We start from the raw sequence: 21,646 nt of genomic DNA on the forward strand, positions 1-21,646 counted from the left end.
CACTCTTCAGGATGTATTACGGTTGCTCAACCAGGGGGATTTAAAGACGACCTTGGATCTCCAAGACGCCTATTTTCATATCCCTATTCACTCCAGCCACAGGAAATTCTTACACTTCAGGGTTGCAGGCACCCACTACGAATTCAGAGTGTTACCTTTCGGTCTCACCTTTCTAGGGGCGTATTAGATACGAAACAAGCAAAAGCTTTCACCTCTCAGGAGAGGCAGAAGAAGATTTGAACTCTAGCCCTCCGCCTCCGTAAAAGAAAGCCCACTTCTGTCCGGATTTACAAATCTTTTCTGGGAAAGCTCTCCATGTGCATTCGGTTGATACCAAACTGCCATCTCTGCATGAGAACACTTCAGCAGCAGTTAGACAGCCAGTGGAAACAAATAAAAAGCTCTTTTGACAATATTGTCCAAGTAACCCCACCAATAAAACAAGCCATGGAATGGTGGTTAAAGAATCCCCCCCACACATCTCCGAGGGTCTCTCTTTTCTGAATCAAAGCCCTGAGCATGTTCTGACGACAGACGCATCTCTGGAGGGATGGGGCGCGCATCTTGAAGACCTGACAGTGAGAGGGAAATGGACCACCTAGGAAGCAATGCTCAACTCCAACTTGTTGGAATTAAAAGTTGTATTCCTAGCACTCAAATCCTTTCTGACCAAAATCAAAGGCGCATTGGTTTTGGTCCAAACCGACAAAACCACAAATATGCATTACTTCAACAAACAGGGAGGTACAAAATCGCCAGCGCTGTCTCTTCAGGTGCAAGCGATATGGAATTGGGCACTTCAACATCACATAACTCTCAGAGCAGAACACGTCCCAGGAGTATCCAACTGGTGGACTCATTAAGCAGAACCTCAGCGATGTGCCACGAGTGGGAGCTCAACCAGGCAACTCTTGATTATATTTTTCTTCGCTGGGGCAAGCCCAGTCTGGACCGCTTTGCGACAAAGGAAAACAAAAAAATGCCAATACTACGCAAGCTGGCAACCGCAGAGAGGGCCAAGGGGGCATGCATTTTTGATCAAATGGTCAGGAATCTATGCTTAACGCTTTCCCCCGCTTCCGCTAATCCCGAGAATTCTACAGAAGATGAAGAGGGAACCTTGCTGACTATTAGTGATAGCTCCCAGATGGCCACGCCAATTTTCGTTCACAGAGCACCTGCTCTTCTTGGAACAACCTCACATTCTGTTGAAACCAATACTGGACTTGCTAACGATGAATCGGGACCAGGTCCGTCATCCCAACCCGACTTCTCTTCAGTTATCGGCCTGCCTCCAGAATTCAATGAATTTGCTGAGCTAGATATTCCACCAGCCTGCTGTGAAGTGCTCGCTAATGCCGGAGCCCACGCTACAAATAAAACATACAAACTCAAATGGAAAAAAATCTGTATATGGTGTAAAGATTCCAGTATCCACCCTCTGACATCTACTCCAAAACTGATACTTCCATATCTTCTTCAATTGGCAAAATCGGGTCTCTTTCACTGATCCATCAAGGTTCACCTGGCAGCCATTTCTCGATTCTGCTGTACTGCTACTTCACCATCTTTATGGTCCTCAAGAATAGTAAAGCAATTCCTAAAGGGATTATTCAGATTGTTTCCTCCAATTAAACTCCCTTCTCCTCCATGCACCTCAGTGTTGTACTTTCACAAATGATGGCACATCCATTTGAACCTGTTCACAAAGCAGAATTTAAATATGTTTCCTGGAAGACAGCGCTTTTCCTAGTGATTACCTCAGCAAAGAGGGTCAGGGATATTCAAGCATTCACAATCTCTCAACCTTTTCTTCAATTTAAATCATCCTTAGAACTAATCCAAAATTCATTCCTAAAGTTCGCTCAAACTTTCCTCTGAATGAACCAGTAATATTATAGACTTTCTTCCCAAACCCCCCAGACTCCAGCAGAACGAGCGCTACATTCCTTATATATCAAGAGATGTCTCAAATTTAGCATGCAAAGGACTAGCAGCTTTCATAAAACTGACCATCTGTTTGTAGGCTAAGGACAACTCGGAAAGGGGTATCCTGTTACCAAACAGACTATAGTTCGGTGGATAGCCACCTCCATACAATTTTGTCACCAGCTAGCGGGAAAGCCACTGACCGCCAACGTGTAAGCCCACTCCACCAGAGCTGTATCCACTTCGACAGCTCTCTTCGCAGCAGTGCCTCTACAGCAAATTGGCAGAGCGGCAACGTGGTCTAGCAGCCGCACCTTCACTCGGCACTACTGCGTAGATGCCACAGTCAGGATGAACGCAGCAGTAGGACAAGCCGCTCTGTGTAATCTATTTGCATAAGATGAGACAATATTTCTTTAGCCACCATCCTCATATATATGTGTTCGGCATGTGTAGCTGCAGATACACATGCTGTGCATATATTGCCATCTAGTGTTGGGCTCTGAGTGTTCCAAATTTGTTTTTCTTCGAAGAAGCTTTTTTCAAATCACGGGATCGAGTGACTCCTCCTCTCGGTGATAGTGCACGTGGGCATCAACACCTTTGTTAGGTTGTTTTCTTTCCACAGTCTGGATCAGACGTGTTCCCTCTCGCTCCAGTACTTTTGGTTCGGTAGTATCTGAACTTTTCTATCTTTTATCTTAACGTTGGTATAGTTTTCAAACACAGTTTCTGACTAGACTCGATCAGATTGTAGCGTTAGGTTCGATTAAATGCCTTTTCGGGCACCCGCGCCCTTCTCTGGCCTCTTCAGGCCTACTGTGCCACAGGCTTATGGATCGGACTCCATTTCGATTCTGTCCTCTGTGTCACGCCAAGTTCCCCTACACCGACCAGCATTTGGTGTGTAACATCTGCCTTTCTCCAGACCACCAACAAGAGACCTGCGAGGCAGGTCGGTCCTTTCGATCGAAGAAGACCGTACAAGATTGAAGAATAAGGCAGTTGGAGATGGCGTCAAATTCCACAGAGCAGACGCCCGACATCTTTGGTGAGGAGCAGGCACAGACGGCAGTCTCCATTCGAGACCCTGACTCCGACTGAGATTCAGAGGATGACAACCAGCCCTTTCCCAAGAAACAAAAAAATCACGGAAGGCCTTGGGTATACCACTGCTTGCTAGCCATGGTTCGACCCGAAAACATCAAGTCATCAACCGACCCTCTGGTTCAGTGCCGAAAAAGGCCAAGACTCACTCCCAACAACAGACTGCCACGTCTGTTTCGGCATTGAGTCGAAAGATGGAGGCATCCACTTTGGAACGAGCCTGCGTCATACTATATCGGAACCGAAACATCCACTCTCCTCTTTGGAGATGAAACATCGAAGCCCATCTTCAGAGCCGAAAACACTTTCCCCTACTCCTCAGTCAACTTTTTCAGCCTGTATGATGCATACTGCCTCCAAAATTTAGGAGAATTCATTAGGAGGCAGGAAACAGGCTTCATCTTCAGAACAGGAGGGAGATGAGACAGACATTAGACCCATTCTTGAGGCCATGGACCAAAACAAAGGAGAATTCAAATCCAGAAAGACACTGGAAAGATTATTGCCTCTCCTACTTCAATTACAAAGAGGGAATTAGCATTGCAGGAGAGTTTGGATGCTGGCCCTTCACCAGCAAAAATATTTAAACATAAGGAAAAGCCAAAGACTATTCAGCTTTCTTCACCACATTTCTCATATCTTTCCTCTTCGCCACCACCTCATACTCCACCACCGCCAGCTTCACCCACACAATCACATGCTGCTTCACATGGGGACTATGTGGGTGAGAGTATTTATAACATGGATCCATGGGACATGCATGACTCAGACCCAATTCCTCCCAGTGATCCTGATCTGTATCCTACAAGACCATCTCCACCTTGAGGATACCATGGTCTATAATCGGGCATTTCCAGAGCAGCCGCCTACCATAGTGTGCAGATGCACTCTGAGGCAGTAGAAGAGAATCTTCTGTTTAACACTCTTTCCTCAACTCTTAAACAATACCAATGTTTGCCAATGCTAGCTGGTACGCTGAAACATGCAGGTGACATATTTAAAGAACCAGTCAAGACCAGGGTGTTAACACCTAGAATAGATAAAAATATAAAGCAGCACCAACTGATCCAATTTTTATTTCATAGCAGTTACCACCAGACTCCATTGTAGTCAGTGCAGCTGGAAATAGCCAGTCCACAGGGGATGCTTCTCCCCCTGATAAAGAAATCCGCACATTTGATGCAGCAGGCAAAAGGGTGGCAACTCAGGCTGCAAATCAGTGGCGCTTTGCTAATTCCCAAGCCCTTTTAGCTAGGTACGACAGTGCACAATGGTATGAGATACAGGCGTTTCTGCAGTATCTCCCAAAGTAACACCAAAAAAGGGCACAGCAGGTAGTGGAAGAAGGGCAAGCCATTGCCACTAATCAGATCAGATCAGCACTAGATGCAGCTGAAACGGCAGCTAGAGGAATAAACACTAACTTCACAATTAGAAGACATGCTTGGTTGAAGTCCTCCAGGTTTTAAGCCTGAAATACAATAAGCGGTCCTTAACATACCTTTTAATAAGCAGCAACTCTTTGGACCGGAGGTGGACACAACCATTGCTAAATTAAAAAAGGACTCCGAGACAGCAAAGGCCGTGGGAGCCCTTTATAAAACATATTTTCGGGGTTCATTTCGCAAACCTCAATTTAGAGGAGGTTTTAAACCACAAATGTCAGAGGCCTCTACGTCCCAGCAAAAACAAGGACAGCAATATTATCCCAGTGGATCTTTCAGGGGCTCTTATAGAGCACACAATTTAAGATCCAGCAGTAAATTCCCTGCCACAAGATGTGCCTCCACTTCATCAAAGCAGTGACTTTCCCTGCACTCCCAAACAACATACAACTCCTGTGGGAGGAAGACTTCAATATTTCCATCCTCACTGGCAACAAGTTACAACACATTAATGGGTATTGTCAATTATCCGCAGTGGTTATTGCCGAGAACTTATCTCCACTCCACCAAACATTCCACCCTGTTCACACAGGCTTTCTCTCGAACACATTGCCCTGTTAAAACAAGAGGTTGAATCTCTTCTACTCAAAGATGCAATAGGAATTGTTCCCATCAGTCAGCAAGGGACAGGAATATATTCTCTATACTTCCTTATACCAAAAAAGGATGGCATTCTCAGACCTCGAAATGAATATATCCTGTCAGAGCATTTCCACATGGTCACTTTACAGTAAAGAATGTCATTGCTTTATTACAAAAACAAGATTACATGACAGCATTAGACCTAAAAGATGCTTACTTCCACATTGCTCCACATCCAGCACACCGCAAGAATCTAAGGTGTATGATAGCAGGCAAGTACTATCAATTCAACCCTTTGAAGTAACAACATCTCCAAGGGTATTCACAAAATGTCTAGCAGTAGTTGCAGCATAACTCAGAAGACAGCACACACATCTTAGCTAGATGACTGGTTGATAAAAGCCAGCACCATTCGAAACTATCAACTACATACACAACACACAGTAGATACCCTACACAAATTAGGGTTCACAATCAATTACCAGAAATCTCACCTTCAGCTAGCACAAATTCAACCTTATCTAGGAGCAGTTCTCAACACTCAGTCAGCATTGGCCTACACAAATCCAAGCGTTTCACACTCTCATATCCCAATTGCAGGTCAATCAAACTTACACAGTAAGGTTTGTCGTTAAGCTATTAGGAATGATGACATCATGAATAGCAATAGTGACCAATGCACGTCTAAACGTGAGACTACTGCAACAGTGTGTCTCCCAACAATTGTCTCAAGCGCAGGGTCAGTTACAGGATCTAGTGTTGTTGGACCTCCAAACTTACAAATCTCTACAATGGTGGAATCACACCAACTTATGAAAAGGATGGCCATTTCATGACCCTGTGCTACAGACCATAATCACCACAGATGCATCAATGACAGGTTGGGGAGCCCATCTCAACACTCGTACAATACAGGGAGAATAGGATTCGATCCAGCAAACTTACCACATAAACCACTTGAATTTGCTGACAGTGTTCTTAGCCATCAAACCATTCCAACCACAAATTATACGCAAAACAGTTATAATAAGGGCAGACAACATGACCACAATGTACTATCTGCAAAAACAGGAGGACACACTCATCCCAATTGTCACTCCTAGCACAAACAATTTGGAAATGGGCAATTCACAATCACATTCACCTACTAGTGGAATACATCCCAGGGATACACAACTAGCTAGCAGACCTCTTAAGCAGGACGCAGCAGCAAATACACGAATGGGAGATTCACCCACAAGTAATTCAACATTACTTTCAGATGTGTGGAACACCAAACAGACCTTTTCACAACAAGCGAAAATGCAGAATGCCAGATATTCACGTCCAGATACCCACACACTCAATCCAAGGGCAATGCTCTATGGATGAATTGGTCAAGGGCATTTGCTTAATCTTGTCCCCCTCTCTCATTAATTCAGTTTCTAATCAAAAAGATCCGTCACACTTCACTCACTGTGATACTCAGCTCCCACGTGGGCATGTCATCATTGGTACACAACATTTTTGGATCTGTCTGTAGTGCCACATCACAAGCTCCCAAACAGACCAGACATATTAACTCAAAACAAGGGTCCTATCAGGCATCCCAATCCTAGTATGCTCAACCTGGCGATTTGGCTCCTGAGGTCATAGAATTTGGATATCTACAGTTTCCACAATAATGCATGAACATTCTAAAACAAGAACGTAAACCTACAGCCAGGCAGTTCTACGCAAATAAATGGAAACATTTTGTATATTACTGCCAACCTAAAAACATTGATCCATTTAAAGCGTCGGTACAAGATATTGTATGTTATTTGCTCCATTTACAGAAAACAAATCTAGCATTTTCATCTGTTAAAACTCATCAGCCCACCTCCAAAACAGACAACACACCTCTCTGTTTAGAATTCCTGTCATAAAAGCTTTTATGGAAGGTCTTAAAACAGTTGTTCCACCAGCTCCTCCATGGAATCTTAACATTGTACTCACAAGACTTATGGGCCCACCTTTTGAACGCATGATTTCTTGCGCTCTTCAGTTTCTCTCATGGAAGGTTGCTTTCCTAGTAGCAATTACTTCCTTAAGAAGAGTAAGCAAAATTCAAGCATTCACTTTAAAATAACCTTCCAAGTACACAAACACAAAATAGTACTTAGGACAAGTCCATTTCACATTAATCAGTCAGTGGAATTGCCAGTCTTCTTTCCACAGCCGGATTCAGTTGCTGAAAGAGCTCTCCACACTCTTGATCTTAAAAGAGCCCTCATGTATTATATAGACAGAACAAAAGACTTTAGAAAATCTCAACAAATTTTTGTGGCTTTCCAACACCCTTAGAAGGGTAATCCCGTTTCCAAACAAGAATTGGCCAGATGGATAGTAAAGTGTATGCAAACTTGCTATCTTAAAGCTAAAAGGCAACTATTCGTAACTCCTAAAGTACATTGAACTAGAAAAAAGGAGCTTCAATGGCATTTTTAGGAAATATACCAATGGCAGACAAATGCAAAGCAACCACATGGTCCACACCACACACATACATACTAAACACTACTGTATGGATATGCTATCTTGACAACAAGCACATTTTGATCAATCAGTGCTTAAAACACTATTTCAAACTACTTCAACTCCTACAGGCTAACCACTGCTTACTTGGGAGAGGGACTGCTTTTCAGTCTATGTACAGCATGTGTATCTGCAGCTATGCATGCCATCGAACGGAAAATGTCGCTTACCCAGTGTACCTGTGTTCGTGGCATGTAGTGCTGCAGATTCACATGCACCCTTCCTCCTCCCCGGAAACCTGTAGCGGTTGTAGTACTTTATTATGTAAATATGTATATACATTGCATGGACATCTTCTTTACTATCTATCTATATATATATATATATATATATATATATATATATATATATATATATATATATATATATATACTGTATATATAATCCAAAATGCCACGAGCTATACATATACAATTCTTCACTCCTTACTTCACCCTCCTGTGGGAAAACAGTCTAACAAAGGAGTCGATGTCCATGTGCACTATCACCGAGAGGAGGAGTCACTCGATCCTGTGACTCAAAAAAAGCTTCTTCGAAGAAAAACTTGTAGCACTCAGAGCCCAACACTAGATGGCGGTACATGCACAGCATGTGAATCTGCAGCACTACATGCCACGAACAGATGTACACTAAATAAGTAACATTTTTCATATATGTGTATTTATATATAGATATTGATATCTTATGTTTACTGCTAATTATTCTGATTCAAGCATGTGAATCTGTGAAACTTACCCTATATTAGAGAACAAAATAATTTACTTACCTGTAACTGTGGTTCTCCAGAATTGGTATCATTCATAGTTTTCCAGTATTGAATCTTTCATAAATTCACATGCTTGAATCATTCCCTGTCATCGAAGTGGGAGTCCTGGGTATCATAATAAGTAGTGTACATTATAACACTAGTCTTAAAAAGGAAAACAAAGCTCAATTTAATAGCCTATGTCCTTTCTCAAAAAGGGACCAAAGCTCTACATTGACCAATCGGGCAACAGCACCCTCTAGAACCCTCACCACAGAGGCCTCCGTTCCTCAGATTTCCTACCACACGTCAGGTGATGAGTTTCCCTGAGCTCAGCTCAGTTTTTCTCTTTAGAGGTTACTTCAACTGAATACTTCTCAGGTCACCTTTAAAAACGTATACATTTTATTACATCCTGGGGCATTCCCACCATGTCAGGATCTCCAAGGAAAGGCCTTTTTAAGCCATGTAACACCTGTGGCAAAAAGAGACTTTACTCAGAAGACCCTCACTGTGAGTGTATTTATTCTCTGTATCCAGAGCATAAGGTTGTGGACTGCAAAATCTGTAGAACCTTATCACAGAAAACCCTAAAAGACAGAGAAGGAAGGCTCCTCATGTGGTTGCAAAAACGTAAATCAAAAGAACATACATTCTCTGGGGAAGAGAGTGATGACTGTGCAAACTGAGAAATCTCACAAGAGAGAAAGATATTTGGAAGCTGAGCCTCCAGGGCCCCAAAAAAAAGCACTTAAGAAATCTCATGGAAAAGGGATGTTGCCACATAAGAAATTGTCCTCTAAAGTCTCTTCTGAGCTTTCAACACCGGCTGCTAGAGAATGTTCTGTCAGAAAAATTTCAAAATCGCTTTCTTTACAGCAAAAATAATTCCTGATAAACAAATTTAGAACTTCAAAAATTCCTTCACAGTCTGACACCTACGACCATTACACCGACTTTCACAACGGCGACATCACCTATGATAATGTCCTCTTCTCCATTGTTGTTGACTACCATTGTATCTTGCAGGATTACAACAAGACCTCAGTCGACTAAAGAGTAAAGTACTACAGTCGACGAGCGCTACAACTGCAGTGATGTCCTTGCCGTCGACTATACCACCGTCGGTGAGGGTTACCAAGAGATCACCTTCACTGACGAAACCACAGTCGACAACCTCATTGTCGACAACACCTCCGTCAGAGACCTCATCGTCGACGAAGCACCGTCTACGACACCATCGTCAACGATACTATTGTCGTCAGCATCTACGAAGTTGCCTCCAACAACCACGTTGCCTTCAACAACCTTGAAGTCTGTAACTGGCCTGTCCTCTGCAGACCAACTATTATGTCCGGAGAACACCTCCCCAAGTAAAGTCGCGCCATTTGATGAAGGAGCTTTTGGAATAGCGCACAGCCCATCCGAATTGCGGGTTGAGTGCCAGGGTGATGAACAGAATGATGACCAGTACCATCATTCCATTGTTTACCTCACTGATAACATACAACAGACCTAGCAGCTTAGCACACCAATACTTGATCAAACAGTCCAGATGCCACAGGACTTGATTTTTAGCCTGCAGGCAATGCTGCAGGATTACTATAAACACTTTCCCGAACCTGCACAATCTGCACCTCCATTGCAGCTTGCAAGACTGGCAAGATCACCTCTACAAATGCCACCTACTCACCCTTCTTTGCTGTGCTTTCCAGAGATTCTGCTGTCTACAATGCCATTAGTGGATCCACCATCAGATGATCAACTTACATCACAGGAAGAAGAAAGGGAAATAAGGGATCAAGCCTCCACGTCTTCAGAATGGTGTAGCTATGTCTTACAGCCTCCATCACCACCACAGTCACCTTCAGTTGACTCTCCACCAGACGACATTGTTGGTTTTCATAGTATAATGGAGCGTGCAGAAAAAAGGTTTCAGTTACCTGCACCTCTAAACAAATAGATTGTTTTTTTGTACGATTTTAAGGAACCCAGAGAGAAGTGAGTTAAAGCAATACCCATAATAGATTTCATCTAGCAAGAGGGTATTTGTATTATGAAGAATCCAGCCACCATTGCAGCAGTCTTGCCAAGACTGGATAAGAAATATAAAGTTCCAGGCAATGCACCAGCTTCTTTATTAAGACATCCGAAGCCAGACTCTTGATAAGTCAAGCTGCCCGGAGGCGTTCCAAAAACCATCAGCACCCATTACAATTCCACCCAATAGAGATGGGCGCCAACTTGATTCTATTGAAAAAGGATTCTCGATTATGGCAGGGCTGACAGTTCGTGCAGCGAATTCTCTTGCGATTCTGGCAAGGTTCGACAGGCAAATGTGGTTGGATATATCGCAATACATAGATCTCCTTCCAGAGGCGTCTAGAGAAGAAGCCAGAAAAATTCTTCTTGAGGATCAGAAGGCATCTGCAGAAATCATAGGCTGAGCGAGTGACATCTCCGCAACCGGTTTTTGGCAGCTAGCAGAAGTAGCTGTGCTCAGAAGACAAGCCTGATTGGCTGGAATTTGGGTCTTTTCTAATGACACTAATAAGCTATGAAAGTGAATGTATTTTTCCATTGACTTCAATGTTGAAAATTTGACCTACTGCTTTCTATGTACCTTGGGACTCCCACTTTAACGAGGGGGAATGATTCAAGCATGTGACTCTATGAAGGATACTAATACTGGAGAACCACAGTTACAGGTAAGTAACTTATTTTCATCTACAGCAGTACATGCCGCAAATGCTTCAAGGTTAAGTAACCTTTTCCTTTTGAGCAGTGAGTGGCACATAGGGGGTCATTCTAACCCTGGCGGTCCAAGACCGCCAGGGCTAAAATGACGGGGGCACCGCCAACAGGCTGGCGGTGCCCTGCTGGGCATTCTGACCGCGGCGGTTTGACCGCGGTCAGAAGTGGAAAACCGGCGGTCTCCCGCCAGTTTTCCGCTGCCCATTTGAATCCTCCATGGCGGCGCAGCTCGCTGCGCCACCATGGGGATTCTGACAGCCCATACCGCCATCCTGTTCCTGGCGGTTCGCCCGCCAGGAATAGGATGGCGGTATGGGTTGTCGTGGGGCCCCTGCAGTGCCCATGCCAATGGCATGGGCACTGCAGGGGCCCCCGTAAGAGGGCCCCACAAAGAATTTCACTGTCTGCATTGCAGACAGTGAAATTCGCGACGGGTGCCACTGCACCAGTCGCACCTTCCCACTCCGCCGGCTCCATTCGGAGCCGGCGTCCTCGTGGGAAGGTAGTTTTGCACTAGGCTGGCGGGCGGCCTTTTGGCGGTCGCCCGCCAGCCCAGTGCAAAACCCAGAATACCCTCAGCGGTCTTCCGACCGCGGAGCGGTATTTTGGAGGGGGAAGTCTGGCGGGCGGCCTCCGCCGCCCGCCAGACTTAGAATCACCCCCATAGTCTGTAAAGCAGTACTCTCAAAAGGTGATGGCTAGCATGTGGGTTTTGCAGTAGATTGAAAGTGTATGAAGTACTGTTTGACCAACATTAGTTTGTTGGCCTGCTAGTACAACCACACAATAATGCTTTGTGAAAGTGTGTGAGGGGACACAGCTAATTTGCGTTTGTCAGCTATTGGGATGTTCCCCATGAAGGCCATAGTGACTCCTTTTTTTCAGAGGATATAAGGGGTCAGAATAGAGGTACCCTGACCCCATGGGGTGATGGAGGTGTCTGTGAAGAACCGCTTATGGGGAAGAAGTTACCCAAAAATGTTTTTTTTTTTTTTTTTTTGGGGTGCCTGAGGATCCGTGGTCCTCAGGAATGCAAAGCATGTTTTTTTAATGATATTTACTAAAATTATAAAGAGCAGAGGAGTTGGGCATTCTTTCTCTTTTTTTGGCTCTGAAGCTCTTGAATCTTTTACCGGATCATTTTAGATGCGCCACATCAGAGAACTTATTTAAGAGCCTCCTGAAGACCCACCTCTTCAGAGCGTTCTAATGTAGCCTGGTTCATATTCTGTCTTTTTTTTATTTTTATTATTATTATTATTTTTTTTTTTTTACTGCGTCTTACTATCTCCTGGCTCCAGGATACCCCTTTTTACAGCAGCTGTTTTACGCTACATAAATCTATTTATTTCATTCATTCATTGAATTTCGCTGAAAAACCCAAAGGTTACAGGGATTAATAGTTGGGGAAATAGAATTTAAAAACCATTAGAAATTCACAGAAAAAACAAAGGCTACAGGGACGTTATAGTTAGGGTCATATTTTAAAACCATAGAAATTCAGCAGTTATAGGTATAGTTATCTCAAGAGACTATAACTTGGGTCCTCTGCATGCACTGCTAATTACCTCACATATTACATCAGCCATGACATCTGCCATGACAGCATTGATAATATCATTGCAACATTTGCAATAACATTTTTGATGAGAAAGTTGTGCATGGCTGGGACTCGAGTTATAGTAAGAATAACTATAACTGATGAATTTTTAGGGGTTTATGTGATCAATGTGTATCTGGATATGTATCTCGTTACTTACATAGTCATAAGTACATTAATGAGGGTTACCCTTTAACTGTGGTAGTCCCTCAATGAGGATGCTGTCTTGTTTCCACACAGCTTTGGTTATGTGTGCCCTTAATAAATTGTTTTTCACTTTATTTCACTGAAAACTCTAGCTTCTAAAAGTACACCGCACCATCAGGTTCAGCTCATTCAGGAGCCTGTTAGGGAAATTCTATTGCAGTTCACTTTAAGTCAGGCTGGGAGAAACAGCCTCTTTCTTGGACTTCCAGTAGCAGCCACCACAGTTTCAGATGAATCTTAAGAGTGACACACACAAAACAGGAGAAAGGGTGGATCCGTAGACCGCATCCCCTGGATAACTGTTTGCATTTTCTCCCAGTGGACAGACTGGCAGCCCCCATCTTGCTGTTCACAGCAACACTGTGTGTTTCAGAGCAGTTCTGCTGAGAGACCCAGTCAGGTGCTGTTCCGTGAGTCAAACCAACCCTGATCCCTCAGCAGCTTAGAGTTCGCCATTATCTCTCCTGAAGGTTCCCTCGGCACATAAAGCCAGTAAGTCGTGAGGCGAAAGAAGGTGATGGCCCTGTCCTCAGAGCCATGGTACGTGTCTCTCTCGCTCACTATTAACACTTGGGCTCGCTGCCACAACAGCTTCCTCCAGCAACTATGGCAGTTTCTTAGGTAGAGTGTTGTTTAGTGCACGTTTGTGCAGTATTACTGGAAGTCCGGGTGGAAGCTATGAGCACCATATGCTAGTGCTGGCAAACACCTTAGAATGCCTTTGCTTCTGGCTATCCCTTAGACTGTTCCAGACTCTGTGAAATAAAGAGAAGGGTGATCTGAAAGGAATACAGATTTCTGTCTGAATTTCTCTTCAAGTCTACTTGCTAAAAAGCTCCGTTTTTTTCCTGTATGCATGCCACCTTGGTTTATTTCTAGAGCTGCCGTTATTTACAGCTCTGTAGCCTTCTTTGGGAAGAAATGTAATTCCTGTTCTATTTACTGTTAGTGACTATTAATCAAGTTCGCATAATAGGGAAGAAAAGGCTAGTTAACTGTAAGACTAAGTCTCCATTGTAGGTAGCTTTACTATTTTGCATGCCACCCACCCCCTTCCACAAAAGAGCCAATACATTGGGATATTTATTTTACGGTTACATCCTGCGTCTTTTAGTGCATTGTCTAAATTAACTGTGTTTGGAACATTTTGTTGGCTGTACTGTGAGTGAGTAGAGCTACTTGACCACTATAAAGTGATTGTACTGTTTTCCCTGTGTTTGTAAGCCCTTAAAATGTGCTCTTTTGAAGGAAACACAAATGGCCTGTTACAGAAGTGATTTTACTTTTATTTATTTCCCTATTGGATTGTTTTGTATATAATTGTATTAACAGATGAAAATGCATTACACAGTTGGAGAGCTGTTTCTCTCTATTAAAGTGTTTATATATCTTGCACGAGTTCATGAATCTAATGGAAAAAAGTGAGATGGTTTTACAGATAAGTGACTAGTAATTGTTTTCTGTAAGATTTAATATTATGTTGTTTGGGTGTAAAAATATTTTTGTGGAAGAGTGCTCCACATTAGCTGAAAAATTGCTATACAATAGAGGAGCTAATTGGTAATGGATCAGTAATGTAAGAGATAGTCTGGTTAATAACTTGCATATCTCCTTCCTTTTTAGGCAGAGTCTCTCAAGTCCAGGACACTCTAAATCATTAGGCAGCGTGTCGCAGGCATCTGTTACGGAGGAACGAGCCCCAATTTACTTGCAGCAAATCACTAGCAACTCCTTGACCACTGGTGGAATTGAAGATGGCACACTGGAACTACCCTCCCTGATGGACAGTGATGCGGAGGACCCCGATGCAGTTATAAACTCCATTCTGAAGGAGAGCACCTCAACAACTCCGGGTGACTTAATACTCAACAGGTATGATTTCTATTGTGGATAATTTTATATTCAAACTGACTGATCCATACAAATACTTATTAAAGATCTACATTTCTCATTATATATTCAGTATAAACATTACTAGGAGACTGTATACTATCAATGTTATGTCACATCAAACGTGATGGATGGTTACACCACCTACTAGGTCCTCTCTGGAGGTAGGACCACACCCACCCCACCAACAAGAAGTCCCTTTTCTGCTACTAACAGTCTTTCTGAGGTTGAATATGTCCACAACTCTTCCTGCATAAGTCTGTTCGATAAAACAAGAAATCCAACGATGTATGCTGGGATCTAACTTGTGATGGAAGAAATGCTTGAATTAATGACAGTCACTGATTGATCAGTTATGTATTCCAGTTTAACAATTGTTCTTGCTTTGAGGGGGCCTAGCAGTTAGGGCTGGACTTTTCCTGTTGGAGTAGAGCCAGTGCTGATTTACATGTTTCTGCCTAGTGTGACATAGTGACTGAAAAACAGTGGTCTAGCATACAGCCTTAGAGATGGCCAGTGGCTGAGATTAAGTTAGGTATTTCTTCCATTACCTTGTTATTCGTTGCAGGGTATCTGGTTTGCTAGTCATTTCACCCAAACATCAACCAGATTCATCATAGTATCTCTCTTATAGGTTCCAACAATGATTTACTATGTTCTAGTGGCATTATATAGTATTCAGGTTATCCAGTATTGGATCTTTCACAAATTCACATGCTTGAATCATCCATGTCGTCGAAGTGGGAGTCCCACGGTACATGAAAAGCAATAAGCACCAACCTTTTTTTCCCATAGGCTATAATGCTACTCCAAATGACTCATACAGCCTATCTCTGTCCTTTTTGTGAAAAGGACCCAAACCTGGCTCCTGGCCAATCCGGCACTAGCACCCTCTTTAATACTCTCAAGAGAGGCTCTTTTCCCTCAGATTTTTTACAGCACGTCGTGTGAAGGGAGTCTCCTTGAGCTCTGCTTAGTTTTTCTACATCTTCAGGAAGATTTTCTCTCAGAAAACTTCAGAAAATGTCAGATTCTTCTAGGAAAGGCCTTTTTCTACCCTTGTAAGACCTGTGGAAAGAAAAGGCTGCGTGTGGATGATCCACATACAAACTGCTTATACTGTTTTTATCCAGAACACCAGGTGAAAGACTGCAAGATATGCCGCACTTTCTCTGCAAAAACCCCAGAGACCGAGAAGGTAGACTCCTAATGTGGTTACAGGCAAAATCCTGTACTTCAGGTGAGGAGAGTGAGTCAGAAAGGCCACATAAAAGGTCCAGATCTGAGGACCTGGGACAGGCTGAAAGATCCAGGAAGCGTAAAAAATGCATCATAAAGAAGGTGCTAAAGGCGTGCAGGGCTCAATTTCATCGGAGTTATCCTCTCCTCGTCGAAAAAAGGAGTCATCACACCATTCTCCTTCATCTGAGCCTTCCAACTCTAGAAAAGTGTCTTATCAAGCTTAAGTCTTTGACGACACCACCGTCCACGACAGTGACGACAACTGTTTTCACATCCACCGTCTCCACCACCTCGTCAACGAGACCATCGCCGACTACATCGACGTCTGTGGTAAAAGCGCCTATTCCTTCAATTAGACCACCGTCGACGAAGGCTCCTGAAAAGACTTTGTCACTGAAGGTAACGACACCATCGTCGACGAGAACATCGTCGTTGACGACATTGTCAATGATAATACCGTTGACTGCAACACCATCAACGAGAGTACCGTCAGCGACATCACTGTCGATGACACCACCGTCGACGACACCACCGTCTATGAGGCTACCGTCTATGACACCACCGTCGACGAGACCGTCGTTGATGGAAAAATCGTCCACGGCATCAGTTCCGTCGACGGGACCATCGTCGTCAACACCATTGACGATGCCAATGGTAGCTGTGAGCCAGGATGTTATTCCTATTTCTTCTGGGTCTCCTGATCTTAGCACTACAGTTAAGATCACAGCAATGTCTAGGTCTACAATATATCCTGGGGATACTTCACCAAGTAAAGCGACAACCTTGCTGCCTGGTCATCTGCTCGACTGGGAAAAGTCAGATGAGGGCCCATTTGGTGATGCACATGACTCATCCCAGTTTCATGTTAAGTATCAGGAGGATGATGATGAGTACGATCAATACCAGCCTTATTACTCTCATCAGGGATGCTATTATGAGCCTCCGCCTCAACCAAGAGACACTGTACAGATTCCTGCCTCCTTGATTCAGGAATTGCAGTCAGTGTTGCAGGATTATAAGAGGAGGTTCCCAGCTGCAGCGGAGGAGCAACCGCCGCTTCCAACCTCTACTGTTACACTAAGGAATATACCTCCGCCTCCAGCAACTCCTAGGGTGACTCCACAGTCCACGTTAGCTGCTCCCCCTAGAGATGAGGTTTCGACGTCTGGGGATGAAGAAGGTGAAATTTCAACACCACAGCATCCTAGTGAGGAATGGGACGACTATCTAGCCCCTACTCCTTCTCCACCACCTCCTCGTCCTTCAGATTCTCCACCCATTTTGGGTCGCTATGAGTCAGATGTAGTAGGATATGAATGCTTTCAATTATCTCATTCCGGAGATAAAACAGTTGGAGGCGCGAAAGATCCTTCAGGAAGGAGAGCGTACGTCTGAGGAAATAATTAACTGCACCTTGGATATAGCTTCCACGGGTTTTCGCCAGCTGGCGGAAGCATCTGTATTACGCCGCCAAGGTTGGTTAAAAGTGACCTCGTTCAGACCAGGGTACAGTCCAGAATTCTAGACATGCCGTACGACTGAGAGTCTCTTCGGTAAACACGTAGACGACGCATTACAGGCCATCAAGGCTGACACGGACACTGTTCGGACCCTGGGTACTTTGCAGTACCGAAAGCATCCCTTTCGGGGTGCAAGAGGAGGTAGGGTTTTTTCAGCATTTCGAGGTTCCTTCCACAGGCAGTATTAACAGCCTCAGGATAGACCCACCTATCGGCAGCAATGTAGGCAACCATCCACTGCCTCATACGCCAGACAGAGAGGAAAGAGAAAGCAGAATTCCCAAACCCGGGATCAGCCTCGAAAGCAATGATTCTGATCACCGGCTGCGCTTCCACAGTATTCACAGAGCCATCAAGTGGGAGCGAACATCTCCAATTACCTCCAGAATTGGAAAAGCATAACATCGGACAAATGGGTGCTGGATATAGTGGCTCGAGGTCATACGCTGGAATTTATACAAAAACCACCACACCGTCCGCCTGGAAAATACAAACCGCTTCATCTTCACTTGCTTCAGCAGGAGGTTTTCCTGATGCTAGCCAAGGGAGCGATAGAGGAGGTACCGGTTCAGCACAGAGGACTCCGGTTCTATTCCCGGTTCTTTCTAATAAGGAAGAGGTCAGGGGAATGGAGACCAGTCCTAGACCTCAGGAAGTTGAACAAGTTTCTACGGAAACAATCCTTTCGTATGATCACGCTGTCAGATATCCTGCACCTTTTGAACCCTGGAGATTACATGACAACAGTGGATCTCCAGGATGCTTATTTCCACATACTGATACATATAAAGCATCGCAAATATCTCTGCTTCACTGTGGCCGGTGCCCATTATCAATTCAAGGTCCTCCCATTCGCTTGAAGTCCGCGCCACAAATTTTCACAAAATGTCTTGCCCCAGTAGCAGGCTTTCTCCACAGCAGGGGTTTTCAGGTCTTCCCATACCTGAACGACTGGCTGATAAAAGCACCTACATAGCAGCTAGCCTCCAAGGCTACCAACGTCTGCCTAGAACTATTTCACAGTTTGGGGCTAGCGGTGAATTTCCAGAAATCAATCACTCCTCCCACACGCAGGATAGTCTTTTTGGATGCAGAACTCGACACCATCGAGAGCAAAGCGTGCCTCACACAGGCACAGCAGCAACAACTAGCTTACTTGGCTGTCAGAATCTCAAGAAGGTCCGTTTCAGTACGACTCGCAACTAGGCATGATCTCCTCATCCATCGTCCTAGTCCATCTGGCAAGGTTGAAAATGAGACCTTTGCAAGAAGAGTTACAGCTGAAATGGACCCAATCCCAAGGATCCTTACAGGATTTGATAAATGTTACACCGAGGATAGTAGAGACGTTACCATGGTGGTCTCAAGCTAACCATCTTTCTCAAGGACTGACCTTTCTCACTCCAATGACAGACTTCATTATCACAACGGACGCTTCATTGGAGGGTTTGGTGAGGTCACCTACAGGACATACGCATTCAGGGAAGATGGTCGGATGCGCAGAGAAGAATGCACATAAATCTGTTGGAAGTAAGAGCAATTATTCTCACACTCAAGGCGTTCCCTCCACGGATTGCAGGGTCAGCTGTGTTGGTCCACGCAGACAACACAACAAGCATGATCTATATCAACAAACCTGGAGGAACAAGATCTCTCTCCCTCTCAAGAAAAGTTCAGTCTCTTTGGGACTGGCTCACGCTGCACAGCATTTGCCTCAGAGTGGAGCATCTGCCAGGTGTCAACAACGTCCTGGCGGACTCTCTCAGCAGGACGGATGACAACTGCCACGAATGGGAACTCAACCAGAGAGTACTGGACAGCATCTTTCTATGCTGGGAAGAGCCGGCCCTGGATTTATTTGCCACCAATCAAAACGCCAAATGCCTATTCTAAACCAGTCGATACGCACTCCAGGGGTCGTGGGTGTAGGAAGTTGGATCTGTATGTACTATTTCAAAGTAAGAAATAGCATGCACAAAGTCCAAGGGTTCCCTTTAGAGGTAAGATAGTGGCAAAAATATATAATTCTAATGCTCTATTTTGTGGTAGTGTGGTCGAGCAGTATTCTTATCAGAGGGTAGTTTTAAGCATTTGTTTTACACACACAGGCAATAAATGAGGAACAAACACTCAGACAATTCCAGGCCAATAGGTTTTTATATAGAAAAATGTATTTTCTTAGTTTATTTTAAGAACCACAGATTCAAGATTTACAATCAATACTTCAAATGAAAGGTACTTTACTTAGGTATCATAGGAACTTTGAATCAGCAAAATAGCATGTACAGTTTTGGCAAAAAAGGCAATAAGCTATTTTAAAACTAGACAGTGCAAATTTCAACAGTTCCTGGGGGAGGTAAGTCGGGTTCTTTGAAGCAGGCAGTCGAGGTCAGGGGGAGCCTCTGGATTCCCTCTGCAGGTGTCGCTGGGGGGATTCAGGGGGGTCAACTCTGGCTACTCACAGGGTCGCAGTCGCCGGGGAGTCCTCCCTGTAGTGTTGTTTCTCCGCAGGTCGAGCCGGGGGCGTCAGGTGCAGAGTGCAAACTCACGTTTCCGGCGGGAAACGTGTGGTCTTTAAAAGTTGCTTCTTTGTTGCAAAGATGTTTCTTCTTTGGAGCAGAGCCGCTATCCTCGGGAGTTCTTGGTCCTTTTAGATGCAGGGTAGTCCTTTGAGGCTTTAGAGGTCACTGGACCCTGTGGAACGCGTCGCTGTTGCAGTTTTTCTTGAAGTGGGGAGACAGGCTGGTAGGGCTGGGGCCAAAGCAGTTGGTGCCTCTGTTTTCTCTGCAGGGCTTCAGGTCAGCAGTCCTTCTTCGTCTTCAGGTTGCAGGAGTCTATCTTGCTAGGTTCTGGGAGCCCCTAAATACTCAATTTAGGGGTGTGTTTAGGTCTGGGGGGTTAGTAGCCAATGGCTACTAGCCCTGAGTGTGGCTACATCCTCTTTGTGCCTCCTCCCTGAGGGGAGGGGGGCACATCCCTAATCCTATTGGGGGAATCCTCCAAAATCAAGATGGAGGATTTCTAAAAGTCAGTCACCTCAGCTCAGGACACCTTAGGGGCTGTCCTGACTGGCCAGTGACTCCTCCTTGTTTTTCTCATGATCTCCTCCGGCCTTGCCGCCAACAGTGGGGCCGTGGCCGAAGGGGGGGCGGGCATCTCCACTAGCTGGAGTGTCCTGGGGCGCTGTAACAAAGGGGGTGAGCCTTTGAGGCTCACCACCAGGTGTTACAGTTCCTGCAAGGGGAGGTGATCAGCACCTCCCCCCCAGTACAGGCTTTGTTACTAGCCACAGAGTGACAAAGGCACTCTCCCCATGTGGCCAGCAACATGTCTGGTGTGTGGCAGGCTGGCAAAACTAGTCAGCCCACACTGGAAGTCGGGTATGTTTTCAAGGGGGCATCTCTAAGATGCCCTCTGGGGTGTGTTTCACAATACAATACAATGTACACTGGCATCAGTGTGCATTTATTGTGCTGAGAAGTTTGATACCAAACTTCCCAATTTTCAGTGTAGCCATTATGGTGCTGTGGAGTTCGTGTATGACAGACTCCCAGACCATATACTCTTATGGCTACCCTGCACTTACAATGTCTAAGGTTTTGCTTAGACACTTTAGGGGCATAGTGCTCATGCACCTATGCCCTCACCTATGGTATAGTGCACCCTGCCTTAGGGCTGTAAGGCCTGCTAGAGGGGTGACTTATCTATGCCATTGGCAGTGTGAGGTTGGCATGGCACACTGAGGGGAGTGCCATGTCGACTTAGTCATTTTCTCCCCACCAGCACACACAAGCTGGCAAGCAGTGTGTCTGTGCTGAGTGAGGGGTCTCCAGGGTGGCATAAGACATGCTGCAGCCCTTAGAGACCTTCCCTGGCATCAGGGCCCTTGGTACCAGGGGTACCAGTTATAAGGGACTTACCTGGATGCCAGGGTGTGCCAATTGTGGAAACAAAGGTACAGGTTAGGCAAAGAACACTTTTGCTGGGGCCTGGTTAGCAGGCCTCAGCACACTTTAAAATCATAACTTGGCATCAGCAAAGGCAAAAAGTCAGGGGTAACGATGCCAAG

The 21,646-nt window shown here is 44.8% G+C and overlaps 1 protein-coding gene across 2 annotated transcripts in view; it reads left to right on the plus strand.

Annotated features, from left to right (window-relative positions):
* Positions 1-21,646, plus strand: part of LOC138261372 (heat shock factor protein 3-like) — a 271,372-nt gene that overhangs the window by 115,210 nt on the left and 134,516 nt on the right. For both annotated transcript variants that reach the window (XM_069210255.1, XM_069210265.1), the window contains exon 9: positions 14,549-14,797. In XM_069210255.1, the coding sequence (XP_069066356.1) occupies positions 14,549-14,797 (249 nt within the window). The remainder of the gene's footprint in view (positions 1-14,548; positions 14,798-21,646) is intronic.

Source organism: Pleurodeles waltl, chromosome 2_1 (assembly GCF_031143425.1).
Source record: "Pleurodeles waltl isolate 20211129_DDA chromosome 2_1, aPleWal1.hap1.20221129, whole genome shotgun sequence".
NCBI classification, from domain to species: Eukaryota; Metazoa; Chordata; class Amphibia; order Caudata; family Salamandridae; genus Pleurodeles; species Pleurodeles waltl.